Source organism: Embiotoca jacksoni, unplaced genomic scaffold (genome assembly GCF_022577435.1).
Source record: "Embiotoca jacksoni isolate LCO1_2020_lvr unplaced genomic scaffold, fEmbJac1.0.p SCAF_19, whole genome shotgun sequence".
In the NCBI taxonomy this organism is placed as follows: domain Eukaryota; kingdom Metazoa; phylum Chordata; class Actinopteri; family Embiotocidae; genus Embiotoca; species Embiotoca jacksoni.
Genome location: NW_027185329.1, coordinates 2087846 through 2110618, shown reverse-complemented (window position 1 = coordinate 2110618; position 22773 = coordinate 2087846). Strand labels below are relative to the sequence as shown.

Genomic DNA, 22773 nt, shown 5'->3' with positions numbered 1-22773 from the left:
AACATCCATTTTAACAATCTCGAATCTAGTGTTGATTCTATGGCAAGTAGAGAGGCAGAATATGATCCTTTGTCACATCAGATTCCTTCGTGATAACTATTCCTGTGGCTCTTTTTCGTAATAAGACGTGAATTCACTGCAAATTGAAGTTGACGTGTTACCCTGATTTCCGCCTGTTTTGTCCTTTTGTTTCCCGTCTATGAATCTGAAATGCAGGTGACTTCTATCTGTTTTCGTAAAATGAGGCATCTGACTCCCAACACATAGGAGCATCCTCTGTCCCCCCCCCCCCCCCCCCCAACCCCCCCTTTTCTTGTCTTTTTTTTTTTTTTTTTTTTTTTTTTTTTTTTTAACACCGCCTACTCTCACTTCCTCCAGTTACGTCCCAGCCAACCGGGAGTGTGCTCGCTGCTGGAATAAATGAAATTGCGGTGGTACGGGACTGGAAGGAGCGAGGGAGGAGGGAGCGAGGGAGGAGGGAGGGAGGAGGGCGGGAGAGAGAGAGCGAGAGAGCGCGCGCCCCCCGAATGCCATTCACACATTTCGTGCGCTGGGAGTCCATCAGCAGCACCTCTCCGCGCGTCCTGCATGCGCCCTGAGCGCGTCCTCTCCAATCGAGGGCAGAAATGAGTTAAGAGGACAGCAGCCTTTTCCCGTGCGTCAATCCAAATTCTACCAGTGTGTTTTTACGCACTACTGGAAGATTTGACCCCGTGGAAGACGTCGCGTCCGCCGCGTCTCATTCCGTTGGAGTGGACCTTACTGTACTGCGCAACGTCGGAGGCTCCTCCAGCTGGAAATATTATAAGCGTCCGTTCAAAAAAGGAGGAGAGCACACTGTAAAGGGGTGTTTGGATGCCATCCTCTCTCTTGCTCAAGTTGCGCTGCTGCCCCTAACTGTGCTTCTGTTTGCATTCGTGGCGATAATCCCTCCCGACCAAAAAAAAGAAGAAAAAAAAAAAGAAAAGTCATTTACCGATGCCGCCCCGTCTGTGCGCCCAGCCGAGTCCAACTTCACGCTCCTATCAGGGGATTTTGCGGAAACTAATCGCGACCAGTGACAGACCTCAACACTTACAGAATAAGGTAAGAAAGCACTACGTTAAAACTATAACTAAATGTCATATTCATATATCTATATATATATATATATCTATATATACATATATATATATATAGATATATATATATATATAATTAAAAGATTATATATCTTTTTTTAATTTCTATTGGCTTTATTGCTTCAATAAATGTACTTTTTGATTAAAAATTCTGTCTCTTTGCAAGGATTTCTGAACCAAAGTCAAATGACAACCTCACTGTGCTCTGTGTGCACCTCGCCTCACCTCCTCTCTCCCTCTTCCTCTTCCTCCCTCCTTTCCAGCAGGACTCATCGGGAGTGCAGGGAGAATGAGGAGTCACCGGGGCCGGGGGAAGCAGCATGAGTGGCCCGTGCATCTCCATTAGACTGACGGCCCTCATGTTTCTATGGAAGTGGTTAACGCTAAGCCTGCTCCAGAGCTGGTTGTCGGCGGGGGCCAGTGGGGCAGACTCTGCCGGGGCGGGCTTCAGTGGCTCCACTGGGCCCCTGGGCTGGCTCCTGTCGGACAAGGGTCCCTTTCACAACTCGCAGGAGTTTTCTGATTTCACGGAGCGCTACCAGCAAGGATTCACCACCAAGTACAAGATATACAGGTGAGGAACAGCGGCGTCAGAGATGACTGCAGAATCTGCACAGCTGGAACGCGTGAGAGAGGAAGGTTGTTTGTGTGGTCTGAGTGGGAACCAAACAAAAAACCTGACCTAATGCAAAGAGGCTGTGCAAATTACTTCAGCCTTGATTATTGTGCCTTTGGTAGGAGGCAAAGCTCTTTAGAAAAGCAAAGAGATCACAATACACTTTTGTGAACACTATAAAGGATGCTGATTTCGTAGGTCGCAAAACTGTAGGTGGCATTGAGACAAATACTTAGAGGAGTTTAAATAGAAACCAAAAGCCCTGCGTGCATTCTGTTTGGGATGACAAGCCTCTTTGGGTGCGATCAACTGCTTCCTCTTTTCCTTTCTGTTTTTTTTTTGTGGGCAGCAGAGAGACATATGGTTTGAGTACGATACAAAACTCTCTGAATGGTGCAATATCAGTGGAAACTCCAAAAGCGGAGATACCGCAGGAGGGTTTTTGGGCAAAGCAGTGGGACATAACAGATATCTGACTGAGCCAGTTGATGTGTGACAGTGGGTTAGACAGGATGGCTTCAGAAGTGTGCGGTGTGAAGTACAGTTGGTGTGTGCTTAGAAGCAGCAGGGTGTTGTTTGAAAGCTTTGCTATGATGTAATTTTTCTTAGTCTTTTTTTTTTTTTTTTTAGGAGACAAGAGTGGAATTAAAGGGAGTATTTCCGAGATGCAAACTTCCACGTATGCACAAAACATTCGGTATGAAGTAGTGCTCGATGTGGACATGCCTCAATGAATTCCATTTCTTGCGTGTCAAAGGAAAAAGACGACAAGTTTGTCTTTTTTTACACATTCCTCCGAAGTTACTAGTGAAGAATTTCATGTATGAACATAAGAAAAGAATGCAGCAGCAGCAGCAGCAGCAGCAGCCGTGAACACTGAACGTAATCCAGCTGGCTTCATTTGCTAGTTGTCTGTGTTGATACGAGTGAGGGTGTCTGTGTTTGTGCTGGTGTTTCCCCAAGTTGCTTCTGAAACGCTTCTGAGGCGTTTAAATTTCCACACAGAAAGCGAGACTGATAAACGAATCCTTCAGTCGGTTGGTAAAGGCAGTGTGACGTGCACACATGGTCTTGTGTGTTCATAGATCATCTTATTCATATGTATTTAGTTCACAGAACTGGCAAAATGAGTGGGTTTTTTTGTGTGTGTGTGCATACTTTCCTGTGGGAAATTTCTCATTAAGAAAATGCCTTTATTCCTTTTAGCCAAAATCAAACGTGGGTGTTCTAATTTTGATGAAAAGCCAACAACAACAACAACAACAACAACAACAAACTTCTTTTGAGGATCCTGTACGGTGTGTGTGTGTGTGTGTGTGTGTGTGTGTGTGTGTGTGTGTGTGTGTGTGTGTGTGTGTGTGTGTGTGAGCGGGATTGTGTGTGTGTGTGTGTGTGTGTGTGAGTTCCTGCCGGTCTGTGTTTTTGTTTTTTTTGTTGGCTGCGTTTGCCAGGTAAGTCTTTTGACACTCTGATGAGAGTGATGTCGGGAGTGTCCGCCGCTGTGCAGGCGGAGGGGGCTGTTGCCAGATGAACAGAGGGGTTGACTGACACTGGCATTTAGCAGCTGACAGGGGTGACAATGCCAAGCAAAGATAGAGAATGTAGCGCTGCCGGCTTCCCCGCATCCATCATTTCCTTGCTCGCTGCCTCTCTCTGCAGGCGTCTTTTCTTACCGTCTCTCAGGATGTCTTCATACTCGTTTCTTTGTCCTCCTGATCCTTTTGCCCCCCCCCCTCCTCGCGCCCCCCGCCCAACCGAGGCATGCAAATCTGACATATATTTGCATCCACGTCACTAAAACCTCACTTTTGTTTCCAAGAAACTGCAGCTTTAAGCCCTTTTTCTGTAACCCTGCAGTGTGACTTTTATTGACCTCTATCAGCAAATATATGAAAAATGCAAACTTGACATATCTAAATGCCCCCCACCCCTCAGGCTACTGTGGCCTTTTTCAGTTTCCTCTGAAAAAATAAGCTGGCTAATTAGAGCGAAAAGGTGAACTATCAGCCCTGTTTGAAATAATGTTCCTTGCTTTTTACCTTGGCTTGAGAAAACACTTCTTTTTCAGGCTTTAAATATCTCGCGCTGCCAGTCGCTGTCATCCATCGCCAAGCAGTCGAGGATGCTGAGAACTGAAGAGATCACAAATGCCTTCAAATTGAAATGAGCTTTGTAGGGTATTTTTTTTGGTTCACAATAAGCCCCCCCAAAAAAATGTCGGTAAAGTAATCTGTGAGTCATTTGTATTGATCAGCGACGCTGCTCTGCTCATCCCGAACACTTTGCAGACCTTTATGGGTCAGTAAAAGTCCTGTTTATTGCCTCTTGAATCATCACCGCCGTTCATCGTAATCCGAGCCTAAAATCTTAAACTGGCCCCAACGTGAAACTAAGGAGCAGCCAAAACGTTCCTTTTCCTCGATAACAGATTCGGTACAGACTCATAAATATAGATGCAAAATAACTAAGAAATTAGTCTTAATTATCCACCAGGTCAAAAGAAAATTAAATATAAATATTAAATTCTAACCCTTGTCTCTGCCTCTATCTCCATCTCTACCTCACATTTTCTCTTTCCCTTCCCTCCCTTCCCTCCCTTCTCTCCCTCATTGAATGATCTCAAACCAATTGCTCTCCCTCGCTCATAAATATTCTCCAGAGCTCAGTTGGCCTTTTCCATCAGGGGGCAAGGGAGACGAGGAGAACTGGAGGAGTCGGGAGTACAGAAGGGGAACACTGTAGAGGAACCGTAGCTTTATCTCCCCCTGCTGGCCGGTCGCTGCACCGGAACAGCTTTGCAGTCATTATTTCAAATTTTTTATGATTTAAAAAAAATAAAAATGTAATTGAGTAATATCCAGAGTAGAAGCTGTAAAGTGTTTAATTTTTACTTTTTTTTTTTCTTTTTTTTTTTTCCATCTTCTGTCTGTACTGCTTTATAGAGCTGATTAAAAAGCGAAAAGATTTATAGCTTCCTGTCGCAGCTGTGTAATGTGAAACATTGTAACAAATGTGATTTTCAGACTGCAAATCCTTTGAGTGAAATACCTTTTCTCTTTTTTTTAATTTTCAAGGTCCTGATGAAACGCAATAACAGGGAGTGATAAATTAATGGATTCAGGGAATTTCAAAAAGCAGTGGAAAACGGGCACGCAGGCACTTAACAATATTACTTGTTATGTTTGGCATAATGGTAGTTTTAAAACACCTATTCATTCTCTGATTCTTTCCGTTCTCCTGGCAAGGGCTCAGAGCTCAAACAGCTTTGTGGCTTTTGTTTTATTCTGAAAGCCGTCAGCGTGCTTCCTCGTTACCTTCGGTCGGCCAGATGCACCTTGTTATATTTACAAAAAAGGCTGAATTTAGACCATCATTAGTATTTGTTTTTTGGACTGCACCTCTTGTTCACAGATAGCGTGAGATTAATTTCTAGACAACTTTGGTGCAGTAACGTACACGTTCAGAGGTGGAAAGTGGGTGTAAAATGAACCCCAAAAAAAGTATGTTTCGTTTTAATAATTGAAAAGCTCGCTGTGTTCTCCGGGAATGTTAGAAGCTCCTACTTCATGATTTCTTTGTGTCGTCGAGCCACATCCACAGACGGTAGCATATTAGTCAAAATGTCACCTCCTCCCTTCTTCTTCTTCATGGGCCATAACTTTTCTATCACGCCTCATCTCCCGTGTTTTCTCCTCTCTTTTCTTCCTGTCAGCCCACCGGCTATTACATTGACTCCATTTGACATAAAGAGTCATTTCTCGTAATTATGGAGTGATTAGTGTTTCAATTATATGCAGACATGTTTGTGGAGAGGATAGGCATGATGTTACAATACCTGTCATTTGCCTTCAGCTGTTGTGCTTTATCTGCCTCGTGTTTATGACTTTGCCATTGTGTTTTGAATGGGAGGCACATTAAAAGAGATTATGAAATGGGATGGAATAATTGGGGTGTACAACTGCAATGAAAAAGCAATGAAGAGAATGGAAGAAAGAAGATAAGAGAAGAAAGCGTTGAGGATTGAATGCCGTAATGCACTGAAATACTAAAGGAAACCATACCACAGAAAATACCAATGGGCGTGGGATGATATAAAACTCTTAAAAGCCTTTTTGATATGAACATTTTCTTTGTCAAATCAAAGGATCTGCTTTCATACAAAGACATAAGACAGAATATCAAAGTCCAGGTTTTTGCTTGCGGATTCGCGGTTCAGATCATCTTCCCGCTCGCGTACTCTACGATCAAACTGCACGCAAAAGGTAAAGAAATGTGACCAAAAGTTAAAATATATAAAGAACCAAGCTAAACTTCAGTTTGCTGATACCAGTTGCAACCGGTGAAAATGTGACGGTGCGGCTCTGCCGTATCCAAGCACCATCAGTAACGCCAAGGTTTTTAAAGAAATGACATGCGTATGCTAGTGCATTACTAATTTGATGATTTGATGCCAGTAATGAAGAAATAAAGGCAATTTTATCCTCACACACACACTGAACACATTGCGTAAACATTAAATACATTAGACATAAAAAAGTTACACCAGTTACACATGTTACAGACTAAACCTGCTTGGCGCGCGGCACGTTTTTCATTTTGGTAATTTCATTAAAACATATCTTGTTGAAAATAAATGTACAATTCTCCTAATATCTGCACGTGTAATATTCAAAGATAGATGGCAGTGAAAGGTCTTTGAAAGTTCACATACTTTGTAAAGAATTCCACGTTGCTGTACTCAAACTTTCGACCGGTGTTATCAGTCAATTGGTCGTCGATTCGCCACAAGAGACCCAAGAGCAAGAATCTCATAAGAGGGAGAAGGAAAAGCTATGATCTTAGATATGAAGCCAGGATATAGAAAATCTATCTAATCTGGTTTGAGGCGTAGACGCTGCAGGGTTGATGATGTTGGCCGACGTAGCCTGATGTCAGGTGTTTCTTTTTTTTTTTTTTTAGACATTAGTGCAAGAATCAATTCTCCAAGAGACTTTGACGGCGTTCCTCCCGGGGGAGCAGGGTCCTTCACAGCTGCATGGGTTTGGAGCAGTCATTGGAGGGTCGGGGGTGGGGGGGCTCAAGGGCTCAAGGGCAGGGCCAGTGACTGCTTGGTTGACTCCACAGTAACAGAAGATGAGCAGACAGGTGAACTGTGATATCTCACTTTCTCTGTCTCACACAGTCATCAAGAAGTATATAGTCAGTTGGATGAGAGCATCAAGATCGCTGAGCAATTCTCTAAAAGATAAGAAAACAAATCAAATGTTTAAGTTTTAACGGCGATGAGAGATGGAGATTGCATAACGGGCCAGAATTATACAATTTGCATGAGTTTTTAAAGGGATATAACCTTACAATCCTGTATTTAGCAGCAACATAGTGAGAGCCTCCTTCAAAGGAAATTACAAATTAAAGGGAATTCAAAATCTGAGCTATGTCTCTGACTATTCTGCTTTGTGGTACTTAGTACAAAAAAAGTAGACAATTGGACACAGTTGGTTCATTTCATGCTTCATTTATTGTTGATTCTGTGTTTCTTTAAATTCAGAACACACTCCAGCACTTCCCTTCCTGCCGCTCCACTTTTCCCCGACATACGTCACCAAATCAAATCCGACCTTGGGGTTGACACCGCAATGCACTGCGCTGGTCTCGTTTGTTTATAATCAATATATTAGTGTCTTGAATTTACTGTGGGTCAAGCAGTTTTATTTTTGCAAACACTTTGCTGAACACGTCCAAAGTCTACAGCGAGATACATTTTGCTTTCGTGCATGAATGCCTGAGCAGCTGGTTCGATGGGAGACGAGTCAGTCTGTCGTCCCCCACTCAGAGGTTGAATGTGTCTTCGGGACAGAAGCCAGAGCGGCCTCCTCTTTCCCCGATCACCAGCAGCGATGGCAGTGACGAGGACTTCATCCAGCGCAGAGCTTATGGCTTCTGACAAGTGTGTGATGAGGGCGTTATCAGGGCCAGAAGTCCATGGGAGAAGTGTTTATGAAAGAGAGACTCGGTGTGAGTGTTTCAGTAAATTTTGAACGGATGGTTGGAGCTATTTGGGCTAAAGTCTGTAAACCAGTCTCAGGAGGTACTTCCACAGCCGAATGATCTCGAAACCTTACGAATTCACTCGATCACCTCTAAATGTCAACCATTCAATCATAAGAAATGGAAAAAGGGTGAAGTAAAAACCCAAGCAAGTATCATCAATAACACATTTTTTTGTTGTGTTCTCCATCTCTTCACAAAGACATGAAGAAGGAGGGGACATTTTCTTTTTTAAAGATTCTTGGCAAACAAGTCCTGCAACCATTCAAGTCAAACCATGGGTTGCCATCGCTGTTGTGAGCCACCACAGTGTGAAGCCATAATGATTTTGACCAACACTGTGTGGTATGATTGCAGTGTACTCAGAAACTCTCAAATCAGAAGTCTTAACCTGCACCTGCTCTGAAAAGAAAACAAAAATTAAAAGTCACAACTGTGCGCTACATTTTGATTCAAGGACACGTTGTGGGGAAAACGCCGTTTTAGAAAGAGCGTCGCATTAACCTGAAGTGCCACAAGATTTTCTGTATAAATCGTGAAAGGGTTGAACTTAAACACTTAGACGCACAGTTCACGGGAGACAGTTGGTTTCGTTTGAAAATGTCCATTCGTGGTGTGTTTATGCGTCGAGGGGAAGATGCAGAGCTGCAGAATGTGAGGATGCTTTTCAAAAGCCCATGTAGGCGTGTTGTCGACAGAACGAAGAGCAGGAATTGCTGCAACTGTTGGGCCTCTTCTACGATCTGTTTCACTTCTTGGTGTGGCTGTGAGGTCGAGTGTATGCAAAGTGTGTGTTAAGAGTATTTGCATGCTGATGCAGACGACATGATTCCCGACATTGCTCGTTGTGTGTGTGAAGAGCGCTCTCTTGTCAACGGTGTTATGGCAAATTGCGATAAGCAGCCCCCCTCCTGTAAATCACCATCTCGCTCTCTCTGCCGTGCCCTTTCCTTTCTTTTATCGGAGTTGTAGCAATATTCAAGCAAGCCACAAATCAATATTGCAATTTTTTTTTTTTTAAATAGAATTCACCCTCCTACAGTGTTTTAGCTGTTTTCTTCGCACAGTCACCAAATTGGTCTGTTTGAATAGCTTCAATTGGCTGTAATGAGGTAAAATGGTCAAATTGAATGTTTTCCTTTTCTTATAAGAAAACATAATTGCTAAGGGTTTGTGAAAAGGGAGCAAAAAAAGAAAGGGACAGCTGCTATTTCATACAACTGGTTCTTTAAAGAAGGTGGAAAGTAAAATAGGTTTTGGTTGGGAAATCAAATCAAGTAAGCAGTTAGGTCAGATATATTTACATTAAGAAAGTGACCACTGAAATAGTTTTCATATTTGACAGAAAAGGGAAGGGGGAGGGGGGAGGTTCCCAAAGAATCTCAGCCAAGGCAAATTTATTAATATGCACCATTCAGACACAGGGAAATTCTAAGTACTTCACAGAGACCTACAAACACATTAAAATTGCATTTAGTAGACAATAAATAAATAAAGTGCTTTATAGCGGCATAAAAGTACAAGACATTAATTGTGGTTACATTTTTTATTTACCAGGAAAACCTTGCCAAACAATGTTTTAAACCCTGACTTACATGAGCTGACAGTTTAAGCAGATCTCGGGTATTCAGGAGTTTTGTCCCACAGGTGGGGAAGCACACAGAATGTAAAATAAACTGCTTTACTTTGCCTGGTTCTGGTTCTGGGAACACTGAATAAACTCGTCCCTGAGGGGTCTTGAGGATTTGTTACGTACAAGTAAATCAGAAATGTATTCAGGCCTCAAGACCATTTAGTGCTTCATAGACGAGTAATAGGATTTTAAAATCTATCCTTTGACACAAAGCGAGCCAGTGCAGTGATTTAAGAACTGGTGTAATGTACTTGACTTTCTTGGTGGTGAGGGCTCTGGCAGCAGCATTGTGAATGAGCTGTAGCTGTCTGGTTGATTTTTTTTTTTTTTACTAAGCCCTGTGAAGACACTATTACAATAGTCTAGTCTGCTTTTTGGAAATAAATCCTTTCATTCTTGCTGTTTTCAAGGTGATAAGAAAGTAGGCTGATTTTTGTAATTGTCCAAATCTGGCTGTTGAAATTTGGGATCAGAGTCCAAAACTATACCAGGATATCTGGCTTGATTTGTAGATGTTATGGACACAAGGTGAACACTGACTTTCAGGCTTTCCTTTTTGGAGCCAAAATCAATTATTTCCAAGAATAACCCTTTTTTTCAATTCCAGGAAATTCTCGCACATCCACCCATCAATTTTTTTCAATGGTTACTCAGCAAATTCAAGGAACTGCAGTCTCGGGGTGATACTTTTATGTATAGTTGTGTGTCGTCTGCATAATTATGATCAGAGATGTTAAAATATTTGTTGATCTCAGCAAGGGGGAGCATGCAGATGTTAAAAACTCCACATGCACAGATCCATTACTCCCAGTTGACACGAGGTGGTCCCTATTTCTTATATTTGATTTGAACCCATTTAACACTGTGTCACCCGCTTCTACTTTCTGTTGAGCAGTGTAATATGGTCAACTGGGTTAAACGCAACACTGAAATCCATTAACACCAAAACCAAAGGTTTTGACACGTCCCCACTCGGATGAATGTCGTTTACAACTTAAACAAGTGCAGCTTCGGTGTAATGGTGCGGGAGATATTCAGATTGAGAAAACAGTCAAATAAATTGTTTTGCACTATGAAAGTGTTAAGTTGTGAAGGAAAATGTGTCTGAGGCATCCAAAATAGTTTCTTCTTTAAAAAAAAAAAAGAGGTTTAATAAGTGCAATATTAAGGGCCCGTGGAAATATGTCTTACTGAAGCGAGCTATCTTGACTCGCTGCAGTGTATCTGATGCCGTGCATTTAAAACATCTTTAAAGAAGCTTGTAGACAGAGTGTCAAGGCAGCAGGTAGTAGGCCCGAGGTACTGAACTATTTCTGTCAAGGCTGCATAATGTAGGGGGTGAAAATGTGCCAAACTAACTAGACTAGTCTTATGCGGAGGCACAGACGACATAGAAATTCCCTCCGAGATGGAGTTATAGAGTTTTTGTCTTATCCTCAGAATTTTGAGGATAAGCATGGCTTGAGCAAAACAGATGATTCCTCTCAACACACACACACACACACACACACACACACACACACACACACACACACACACACACACACATTTAATCTTATTCAACAATACCTGGCGGGGGCTGCAGCAGCAAATTGGTATTGGCACGAGTGTATCAGCAACTAGTGAGAAGTGTTAGGTTATCGAGGCTACAATGTACACCTGTAAAAACAGTCATAGATATTGGTTTTATTTCTTTGAAAGAGAGCCAGAGAAATGAGAGTAATTGGTTGTTTTGTGATGAGATCAAATGGTTTACAGTTATGCTTTCAAGGTAGTTTGCTAAAATTGACAGTTTACTTTTGAGAAGCAGAATAGGTCAAGGTTGATGACCGGGCATGCAAAGTGTCTGACCTGGAAACAGTCAACCAAATACTTAAAAAAAAAAAAAAAAAGGGTAAACATTTTGGGAAACATGGTTATTCACATTTTATGCACAGTTAGCTGAGAAGATGGCTACCACTCTCGCTAGATTTATGGTTCCAGCGAGCAAATGATTATCTTACAGCATTAAAATTGGAAGCAGTGGAATCTTTTTCTGGTTGTCCAAAGGCTTAAACAAAAGAACAAAAAACATCTTAATAGCAGCACCTCTGCAGCTTACTAATTAATGCATTACACTGTCATATGTTTAATTCATAACAAAAAGGTCTCGGGATATCTTGAGTCTTCTTCAGTATGAGGGTGCTAGGCACTCCTGATTGAAGAGTAATAATCAGTGACTTTAGTCTGTCTTAACCCCTTTATTCCATCTGTTCAGTATTAATTTGGAATAGTAAAACATAGAAAGAAAAATATGACAATTCCTGCCTGAGCCCTGATTGTTTTCAGCACTTCCTCCCTCTCTCCTGCCACTTTCAATCTGCCCACAGTCCTCTGATGCTGCTTTCAAATGGAACTTGTTGAGCTCATGGTTACATCACGGGAAGTGGTTAAGTGGTTAAACCTTTAAAAACAAAAGTTGGTAAACGACGGCGACGTGGACGGTGTCTAGAAGCCACATAGGCTAATAGTTTAGCGAGCTAACGGGGAGGTAGCGTAATGCAGGAAATGCAAAGGCACAGAGGAGGACGATGAGGCTGCTGGGAAGATCAACATTTTCCTCAGACGTGGGCTGTTAACTAAGATACAAAGACAAACTCCACATGACTAAAATTAGAATGTATTAGCTTCGAAAAATGAACTTCCATGGCCTCTGACATTTCTCTAAACGTCAGCAAACATGTCACAACTCGTGAACTCGGGGATCCTCGACAAATTTGCGAATACCACCGGAAGGGCGCCGTTCATGTGGACTCTTCTCGTGTGCACGGTAAACACGACCCTATTTGAACGCGGCATGACTTTTCCTCCCTGTGCCCACACCAACCTGCCATCATCTTTCATTCCCGCCATCTTTCTCTGGTCGTTCATCCGATTGCTGTCTCGTTCTTGTTCTCTAGGACGTTCTGCTCTCGTCGTCGCGATGACCCGGTTCGTCCTGTATACCGGCCGTCCTGCCTGTAGTTTCAGTTTAATAAAAAGAGCGATGAACTGTTCTTGCAAGCCCGGTTTTGCGTCTCCACTTGGGTCGTCCTTTCTATTTTCATCATGCTCATTGTGACATGAAAATCTAGTCAGTCACAGCTATGTAGTTACAATATTTATATAAAGTTGATTTGACAGGTAATTAGTCACTGGATGAGATGTCCATTAAGTCGGAATCGTCTTCAACCTCTCAAGGCCTCGGTTGCTTGCCTTTGCATCAATTTGCATCTTAAATTCAAGTCATCCTGTTCCTCTGCAGGAGTTTCAGAATGTCCACGATGACGGTCACGCTCTTAGCTGGTAGTCAAGTGTTTGAAACGTGTAGTTGAGCAGCACTGAGTGGCATCAAAGGCGTAGAAATGCGAAAAATGTGCGTGACACAGTATGTCGCCTTGTTTATACGACCTCTCAGCAGGTTTAATGGGATTTTCACAAATTAATGGTCTGATGTTTGTTTGATGTTGGAAAAAACTGTTGGTGGCAATTCTGTAGAGCGTTGACAACCAGCAGCCATTAACTACATCATTACACTCTCTTCCCCTTTCTCTGTCTTGATCCTGCTTTCTTTCCGAGTTTGTCTCTCGCGGTGCGCCGATGACTAAAACGCACGGAGAGGAAGGTCTGTCTTCTTCTGTCCCATCTCAATCCCACTCTCATTTCACTCTCCGGCTCTCTTGTTAAAACGGGATCATCACGAGCTCAATTAACAATGTTAATGTGCGCCACTATGAAGGTGCCTTTCAGGAAAGCGCTCGCTATGCGACCGCCATGTGTCGAATTCCTTTTTGATGCCACTCAAAAGAAAAGCCTCTTTATTTGTGATTCTTAATTTCCTCAAATAATTTCCCTGTTGCTAATGACGCATGCATATTGAAAAGGATCAATGTCACATCAGATTAAATGTAAAAAAAAAACAAAAAAAAACTTGCAGAAAAGAAAAAAGCTAAATACAAAAAAACCCTAAAACTATAGCGTTAAAAACTGCTGAGCGGTTGCAGTTGCGGTTTCTCTACAAGGTCTTCCAAATAAATGTAATTTGGTTTATCTTACTGAATGAAGCGTGAAGGACTTTTCTCTCATTTTGCACTATTCTCTTTGGGGAGGTCCTTGAAATAACTTTGAATCTACATCAACCAACTGTTTTGCACAGCGGGTTATTTTGGTATCTGGGGTAACCTAACTACAAAACACAACAATGTGTTCTCATTTAGCCCTTATTGATGATGAGCCAATGTTTGTCTATAACAGCAAGGTAAACGTTGTGCGTTGAGAGGTTTTTTGTTGCTGTTTTTTTCAGTGATTTTTGGATAAGAATAGAGAAATACATATAATTATCAATAAATATAAGGATTTCTTTCCCCTTGTTTTTCTCCAATATAGAACGGTCCTCCAAGAGCTTTCATTACTCAAAATACCTTATAGTTTGCTTTTTTATTAAAAATTCCAGACTAATCTCGTCATGGTCGGTCAATGAATTTCCAGATTAACCCCATTTTTTACAATTATTCTAATTTGCAACAACAAATACCTTTCAAATGACATGTAATGGTGAGAAGATATTATTGACAATGTGGGAATATTAGTAATACAATTCTATCAACTCACAAAATGCTGATATTAAACATCTTTCATTTTAAATCAGAAACTACACTTCATTTGTTTTCCTGACAATATCCACCTTTACAACACACGTCTGCCATGAAACCGGGCAAACCGCATGCACTGAAATATTTCAAAAAATTAAACCAAAGTGCTTTTACTGTCAAAACATAACCACAAGTGTGAGTGTGTGAGTATTACCGTTTTTGATCTGACATTGCCAGTGAACAGAATTTAAGCAGGATAACAAATAATCTGTATATAAACATCGGCTCATGTGTCAGAAAAAAATAGTTTTAGAGCACATATGTGACAGAACTTGTCTGCAATTTATGGCAAACATGTTATTTAAATAAATGCTTGGCACTACATTAATTCAGAGGTGAAAACAAGCATTTATTAAAGCTCTTTATGCCGCTGACATGACTCAAAATTTAATAAATACTATTTATTAAAAGGAAAATATAATGGCTGGATTGCGTTCCACATTTTTCTCCATTGTGTAGCCATCACGGTTTAAATCCACAGTTGTGTAACTGCTGTAAAGTCGTTATTCAGTAGCTGAGGAAAATATCGAAATGAGAAGAAAACTGTCTTCAGCAGTAATCGGCCCACTGTTGGAAACAGCGGATAAATGCAACCAGTCAGAACACCTACAAAGACAAGTTAAGTTAATTATTTTTGTCTGTCTATCTTTATTTCTTTCTTTCTGTCTTTCTTTCTTAGCTCACTACAGTTTGCTTGAAAGAGACACCAGAGGAAGTGTCAAGCTATGAGCCTCATTTATGCAGGTCTAATTATCTTGCAGGCACAAAGAGTGATTTTAAATAATTATATTTGAATAACAACAAAATAGATCTCTTCGCTAGTTTGAAATTTGCGAGCGTGTGTTGGAACGATTGAGGAACTTAATGAGTCTTTATTAATTTTCAGTCCAAGTAACAGATGAACGGACGTCAAAAGAACAGGTCCTTTGAAATTCTTTCAGATTGACTTTGTATGATTTCCCCCCCAAATTCTGATAGCTGTACCATTTTTGTATTTCAATTTTTAAAGAAATTTGAAAAAGAATCGACTAAAAATGTGACTCCTTTGATCTTTGACAATACAAAACTAGAGCCTGTTTTGGTTTTAAAACACGGTTGTGTCAACCTTTTCTCATTCCCAGGGCATGTTAGGGATACGCACAAGGTACCAGAGGTTCAGGCAACAAAACCTTGTGGTTTGGTGTTGGAAAAAAAAAAAATCATGCTTTTGGTTAAATGTGATGCAGTCAATATTTGCTCAGGTTTAGGTGCCAAAACTACTTGGTTCGACCTTGGAAAAGATCACGATTCGGGTTAAAATGAGCATGTTGCATTCATCACGTCAGGTAAATACTTACTAAATACATGACTTGAATCCACAATAACTTTTTCACATTGACAAGAACTCCTGTCTCCTGCATGAAAGTCCAGCGTTTTGATCCATCCAACCACATTGACCTTCCTTTCCGCTGACTTTCCCGCTCTTTACACTCCATCGCCCGACTTCCTATATTTCAATCACGTGGCCACCGCACTCGCGCCAAAGGGCGCCTTATGCATATCTCTGAGACGCCAACGTCGAGCCGCGTTTGAAACCCTGGGAAACGAGAGCGGGCTGGTTTTTCTTTGGGCGTGCGTTCGAAACGTTTTCGTTTTCTTCCGGTAATTTCCCACTTTAACATTCCTCGGGCGAAGATTTTGCCTGCCACAGACATACTGATCCGCCTGGAACCTGCATTGGTATTCTCAGTGGTGCGTTTCAGCCGCATCAGCAGGTTATCCGCTGGCTTGATTCCCTGATTGGTCGCTGAGAAATGCCCTCGGGCAGCCTGTACTCTGTGATGGATCTGAGACACCTGCGTTGTGATGGACAGGTAGCAGGGTATGACTCCGAAAGTAGCTCCGGCAGCTCTTCACATATTGGTGCACGCGGCGCTTTGGCTCGCTCAGTCGGGGGGCTGACAGGTAGATGTGCACAGAGCTGCGGGTGAAACAAACCTGCCGCCATGTGTGTGTGTGTGTGTGTGTGTGTGTGTGTGTGTGTGTGTGTGTGTGTGTGTGTGTGTGTGTGTGTGTGTGTGATAGGATATTCCAGTCAATCAGAATCTCACTGAGAGGAGTTAAGGGTGAAATAAACCTGCAGTCTTCCATGATATCATCCCGCGTGTATGCGCGCGACGTGCTAAAGCCGAGGTTGACCAGCAGACCTTCCGTGTGTGAGCGCTCTACTCCGCCAGCTCAGTTGTGACACCGTCGGTAAATGCCCATCAGCGAGCAGAATAGCGAAAGGCAGCGTGTCGATCACGGTTAAGCTCTCCCCTTTTCTCTCTCAGCCGCTCGCTTCTCGAGCCGGGCCCCAGCGGACGGAAGGAAACACTAATGGCCGCTCGTTATAGAGAAACACCGACATGAAACGGGCCTTAATGAGCTGTTTTCTGTTTTCTGTTTTTCTCGGGGGGGAGTCATTGTTATTGGTAGGAAATTGATTGGCAGTGGGGCCGCACCCGTGGGGGCTATATGATATTCTGGGCGATACCAAAGTTGTTGCGGCAAGGGCAGCTTTGTTTCAGTGTTGGCAGCTGCAGGCTGTGTGAATGCGCGTGCACTGAGTCGTGGTTGCACGAGTTGGTTTGTGTGTTTGTGTGTGTGTGTCTGTGGACTGTAGGGAGTGTGTGAAGAGGAAGTTTCCATTTGGTCTTTCGTAAAGCAGGGACCCGGTATTCAGAGAAAACTGTTCAAGAGAGGCCTCGTAGAAACCATGTAAGCTGGTTGTTCCGGGCGCGCTCGCTGCGGTTGTCGGCATCGCTCTGTAAAACGGTGCAGAAGCTGCAGTATCACTTTGTGCTCCTGAAAAGACATCTCACGTTTTGCATTCGATTTTGTCTCCTTGAGTGAAATCCCTGACGAATCAACGTATAACCATAGAAAAGCTCATTTAACCTTCACGAATCAACTCACAGAACATTATTACCAACTCAGTTGAGCTTTTTACCATACAGCAGTGTTGGTATTCACAGTAGCAACATATACTACATGTTCAGTCTCAGTGACCTCATTAACCCTTTTGAGCAGCAGCAAGACGCCATTTTCAGTAAACAAGCTTTGATAAATCCTGTTTGTCTTTAAGTGCCGGAGAAATATACATATGATTATAGTATTATAAAACAATATCAAGCTAATTGAGCAACCCACCGAGCCACTAAAGAGAGATATTCTGCTAGGAGTTGGTGGAGACCAAACATGGAGCTAAAAGGAGAATGAATGTTGGACTTTTAAGTCGTCAGGTGGACAGAAAGACATTTCCAATCATAATGTTTCTCCACGTCTTGAGGGATTTGAAAGTCGGGATGTTAGTGCTCTGTTTGTGTGCGAGGGTGGACCAATACGTTTCGGAGACTGCTGCTGGTGCGTGCCAACGTAGCGCACCACGGTGACATGCGCGGTGCACGAGGAAGCTGCGACCCTAAATGAGTACGTGTTACAAATTCAAATGCTTGATCATCATAATGTTCTGAGCTACGTACGTTTTTGTGAGCGCTGGTCCGTCAAAGTTTGTGTCAGAACCCAGAAAATCAGCATGGAGACCTCTAAAAAAAAAAAAAAACAGCTCTAGAAAGTCTACGGCAATGAAGCAACGGCTCGTGACAAAATTTTGTTTTTGAGGGGCAGAACGTCACTGTCCAAAACCGAAAAAGAGCGCGTCAGTGTCGCTGTGGCGCCATGGCAACAGGGTTCGCCAATATTAGTAAGTAAAGAGGAAATGAACACTCGACAAATCTTTTGTTTTTAGATATATTGATCGTCAGTGTAAGTCTTTTTTGGGGCTCGAGTCAAAAGTAGACAGATGACAGGAAATAAGGGAACAGAGATGGAATAAAAACGTGATAAAGGTTCAGGTGACTCAAACCGTGTGGACGTTGCAAATAATAGTCAGTCTGCTTTCTGCCACAAACAACCTTTTAAGCACACAGAGGCTAAAATGTTGTGAAAGATGTTGAATAAAATGACACGTCAATTATAGAAAGCACTGATTAGAGGTGGCTCCCATTTAGTCAGAAAAGTGCCTCGTTATGGCGTTTTCCAGTCTACACGATCATCTCAAGCTAATCAAATGGTTGAAAGGCTGAGAAAAACTGAACATTACAGTGTGGAATAAAATGTCTTTGTATATTCTCTCTTAATTAGCTGTAATCAAATCAACAGCATTGTCTCGTGTCTCCGGTGTTTCTGACTGATGGCTGTTGTTTGTTTATATCCTAGATTTAACATCTGGTCGTAAAAGGCAGCGACTATAAAATCGAATCACAACCAACCCTCCACTGTAGTTCATTAAAAAAAAAAAAAATATATATATATATTATTTTTTTGTTCTGTTTTCACAAAACCAAAAGAAGGAAGACAAGTAACTCATCGCCTGGTCATTTGTAGACTTCTTTATTATCGTGCAGTAGAAAGCTTAATGAGCGACTTAATCTAATTTTCTCTCATTTATTTGTAACTTAAAGTTCCGTAAAAACATTTCCCAGCACATCATTTCAGTCACAGGAAGGGTAGCTGTACCTTTGTATTATTGAGAGGACATACAGAAAGCATATAAAATGAGGAGGTTTAATTTTACATGACAATCTCTCCTAGGGCTGCTTTTGCTTGGCAAGAAGACATTCAAATATACATGAAATAGTTCATTTGCAGCTCATTTCTCAAAAGAAAAGTCATCTACCTGATTGACAGGTCCTCGCAGGTCACCCCCCCTCTCCCTCTGCCCCTCCCACCTCCCTCTCGGGCGGGGGAGAATCGTGTTTATTACCGGCTGCATTTTAAAAGCGCTAATCTACGCATCAAGCAGCAGCACTCAGTCTGCACTTGGTAGATAAAGGCAGCTGGCATGCTCCAAAGCCAGGCTGAATATCAAACGACTACAGATGAAGCTCGCTCCCTTCCGAAAAAGAGTCCCCCCACCCCCCTCCGAAAGTAGCAAGACTCCAACCATGATTACAAGCGCCTCCAAAAGAAAAAAAAAGTGACTTGAGATGAGTAAAGATTGCGCTATTATTTAAAATCGGTGGCGAAACACAATGTTTTTCACTGTGGCGCAAAAGCAATTCTCTGAGCCGGAGGTAGCGCCAGCATGATACCATTCATCTTTAAAGAGCGTCACTTAGAGGTCATGCATACATCGTATTTTATGCCCAGCGAGGGGACAGTTTTGAATCTGAGCGAGCTGTGTTCTGCCTCCCCTCAAATGACAACAACAGACTCTTATTTTCCTTCATTTCAAGAAGCAGAAAGTATTGTTCAGATCGGTGCAGTGGATTTAGTCTCCGCATTGTGTCTGTGAGAGAAATGTCTCAAAAGCAGCTCCCAGATCCCTGTTACTCTTTGACAACAATGGAAAATAAAGACCTCCACTGGTCAGAAGTACGCAGGACATTTGGTTTCATTTCTCAAATGAGCCTGCGTGCGGCATTTCACGTGTTGCGAGGTCCTTCGCTTACACCGAGCGTGTGTTTGTGTGACATTGCAGGGAGTTTGGCCGTTGGAAGGTGAACAGCTTGGCCCTGGAGAGACAGGAGAACAATGGCTTTTCCTTGCCGCTGGACCCCGAGTTCCTCCAGACCATTAGGCAGCTGGGCAGGAGGCCCAGTCTTAACGCCATCACCGACAACATTATCAGGAAATATGGAACCCACTTCCTGCTCTCCGCTACACTGGGAGGTAAGTAAAGTGCATGCGCTGTGATTCCTCTTGGCTTTTTGTTTGACCGATTTTAACACCGGGGAGAAACGAGGAATTAAAAGGTGAGATTCTGGGAGGACAGGTAGGCTGGACCCGGGACGAACACGCAGCCCGTGGGGGGAGGGGGGAGATGTGTCTCTAAAACCAAATTAGAAAGGACTAATGTAGTTTTATTTTCTGATTTAATTTCAGAAATCAGTTTCTGTGGCTCTTGTATCTTTAACTATTCTGTTGAAACATAAGCAACCACAGTGTCCTAAGTCAAAATCTTGCCACTGCCACCTTCTCTGCCAGTTAATCCTTTTTGCTTTAGACCATTTAATGAGGGAATTGCCATACAAAAGTAAAATTTAAAAAAAAAAAAAGGAGAAAACAGCAGTTATTAATTTTTAAGTCAAACATATTTGATTCTCTAAAACATCTTTCTTGTGTCCATACAACTAAATATTTGACTAAATATTGGCTGAGCTATGAGTGTGGCACAGTTTGCGGTTGTTTAAGCTCGTCTCAGACTCAACACTCAAAATCTGTCTTTGTGGTTGTTTGACGAAGACGTCAATGAACCCTGTTTCCATAACAATAGATCTAAGTTAGCCAGAGTGCTGTAATGTGCAACAAAGCTCCCGTGGCTATCTGCTGCACAATCTCCTCCCAGCTCCTCTGTTGGCTCTTTTCATCTTTTGTCTCTTGTGCATAAACATTCAGAATCCATGAATATCAACACTATTTAAATAGATTGCAAAAGACGAGCTCGCACATTATGTTACAAACACGAAAGAAAGAAATGCAGCCACTATGACCAACATAACCTGCAGCGTTACCTTTAGCCTCTGTGAAATGGTTCCTGTGGAGTCTGGTTGTATTTGATGATGAGTCCGGTTCCTTCATTATGAATAATGTGCCATGCTGATTATTTTTTTTGAAAGAAGTATTTTAAATCCTACGTTGTTTACATCCGTGTTAGATCACAGTTTCATTCACTCCTTTTATGGGCGCATTGCTTCATTTCCTGGCGTGTTACCACGACCTGTAGAGATCTGTATAAAAAAAAAAAAAATAACTGCATCGTAGTGCTAATAAAAAACTCCAATGGTGTTTTATGTTGCATTTCGAAACATAAATTTACATTTTACCTAATTTTACAAGTGTTTCCGAAGGCTAGTCTAAAAAGTGTGTGTCGATATCAGGAAAGAGACAAAAAAAAAAAACAGAACAGAAAATGCAACAGAATTACAGAAAAATCTAACTTTATGATCCTTGGAACCGGATTTGTATCGGAAACGTGTCCCCAGACAAATCCCCACATGTTAGTTCAGCATAATGGACGGCAATGGCTGTTTTGATTTAGATACTTGTTTTGCATTGTGATGGAGAGAAGTATTAACCTTTATCCATCCCCAGTGGTAACGTAATGGATGTCAGTACTAGTGTCTCTCCAAATTAGAACCACTTTTGTTTTTAATCGATCGATCCTTTCACCACCTGTCAATACGCTCCTCTGAAGGCTTTTTATTGTTCTATAAAGCATCTCAATTTGTGCCCTATAACTACAGATTTATCACAGGTTTGAGTGTAGTGTAAAATTAGCCGAAGTTGTCGGGTTCCTAAGCAGCTCTCCACCTTCAGAAGTATTGTTTACCCGCTCATGTGGTGCTATAATAAGCGCTGGAAGGTGTTCATGAGTTAATATTTACCGCCGCTGAGAATGCTTTGCATGTTCGCAGGGGGATGAGTCACTAATAATTAAGTCGGTGTATGTGTCGCCGTGCGTGTGTTTTTTCGTAGGGGAAGAGTCACTGATGATCTTTGTGGACAAGCGGAAGTTGAGTCGGACATCTGAAGTGACTGAATCCAATGGCACAGCTGTGACGCTGGAAGCTCTGCACCAGCTGGCCGCCTCCTACTTCATCGACAGGGAGAGCACCCTGCACAAGCTGCACCACATCCAGATCGCCTCCACTGCCATCAAGGTAAAAAAAACAAAAACAACAACAACCCTGCTTCTCTTCGGGCTACTGTCTAACACAATAATGGAATCAGATGATTTGCCAAAAGCTTTAAACTGCCGCCACGGTTCGATTTATTTTTTTTTTTTACCACATATGATTACATGATTACAGCCCTTTCAAGAGGTCATTGTTCCAATTAGATTTTGTTTCAGTGGATAAATGTAATTATTGTATTTTTCTAATACGAGTGGTCTTGATTAAGTCCCTTGAGTAAAGACTTAAATTTAATCATGGCTAGTATGGGCATTTCAATAGAAACCCTAGAATCAGCAAGATTTAGCTTGTTTTAACAAATGGAGCTATTATTGTTAGCCAATCACAGTCCAGTATTTTTTTTTTTGGGGGGGGGGGGGGGGGGGGGGTTTGTGGGTTCAATCTCCAAATTAATTACATCCACTATATTTTTTTTATTTTAGACACTACAAACTTTTACTGTTAATTTACTGACTGACATGAAACTATTGTTTATATAAAGTACGATATAATGAGAACAGTATATCACCTTTACCAGAGATACCGACTCATATTGGTGGTTCAGTTCTTCCACCCGATAAAATGTTGTAAAGAAAAACACCCAACAGACTCTTACTGTTGTGCTGTTTTTTTTTTTTATTGTTTTTTTTTTTATGATAATTGCACATGTTTCTTTTTCTGTGATTTATTATTGGAAAAAATGAAGAAAACCACTCTGTACAATGGTCCGTACCTGCCAAGCACTTATCACACATTACCAATTACTGTATGCAGTTTATTACCCTTGAATACATCCTCGATGGTCACGGTCTTGGCCTTTTTCAAATGCAGAATATCATTCTTAAAACATATTTCAAAGATCTCTTCATGGTCTATTAACGTCACCTCCTTTTGTTACAATTTTTAATTAATGGACCATTAAGAGGGAATGCACTTGAACAGCTCACCTCATGTTCTAGGCAAAATCCCGTGGCAGCCATTTTGATAT

At 41.9% G+C, this 22773-nt stretch overlaps 1 protein-coding gene across 3 annotated transcripts in view; it reads left to right on the top strand.

The window, feature by feature from the left end:
• The first annotated feature begins 531 nt into the window (after positions 1-531).
• The window catches only part of LOC138200386 (BMP/retinoic acid-inducible neural-specific protein 3-like), a 52058-nt gene continuing 29816 nt past the window's right edge, over positions 532-22773 (top strand). The window contains exons 1-4 of one of the 3 annotated variants that reach the window (XM_069152992.1): positions 532-1086; positions 1385-1695; positions 19592-19782; positions 21589-21773. In XM_069152992.1, the coding sequence (XP_069009093.1) occupies positions 1442-1695; positions 19592-19782; positions 21589-21773 (630 nt within the window). In that variant the 5' untranslated portion in view covers positions 532-1086; positions 1385-1441. The remainder of the gene's footprint in view (positions 1087-1384; positions 1696-19591; positions 19783-21588; positions 21774-22773) is intronic. The other 2 variants (XM_069152991.1, XM_069152990.1) reach the window with 2 other exon arrangements.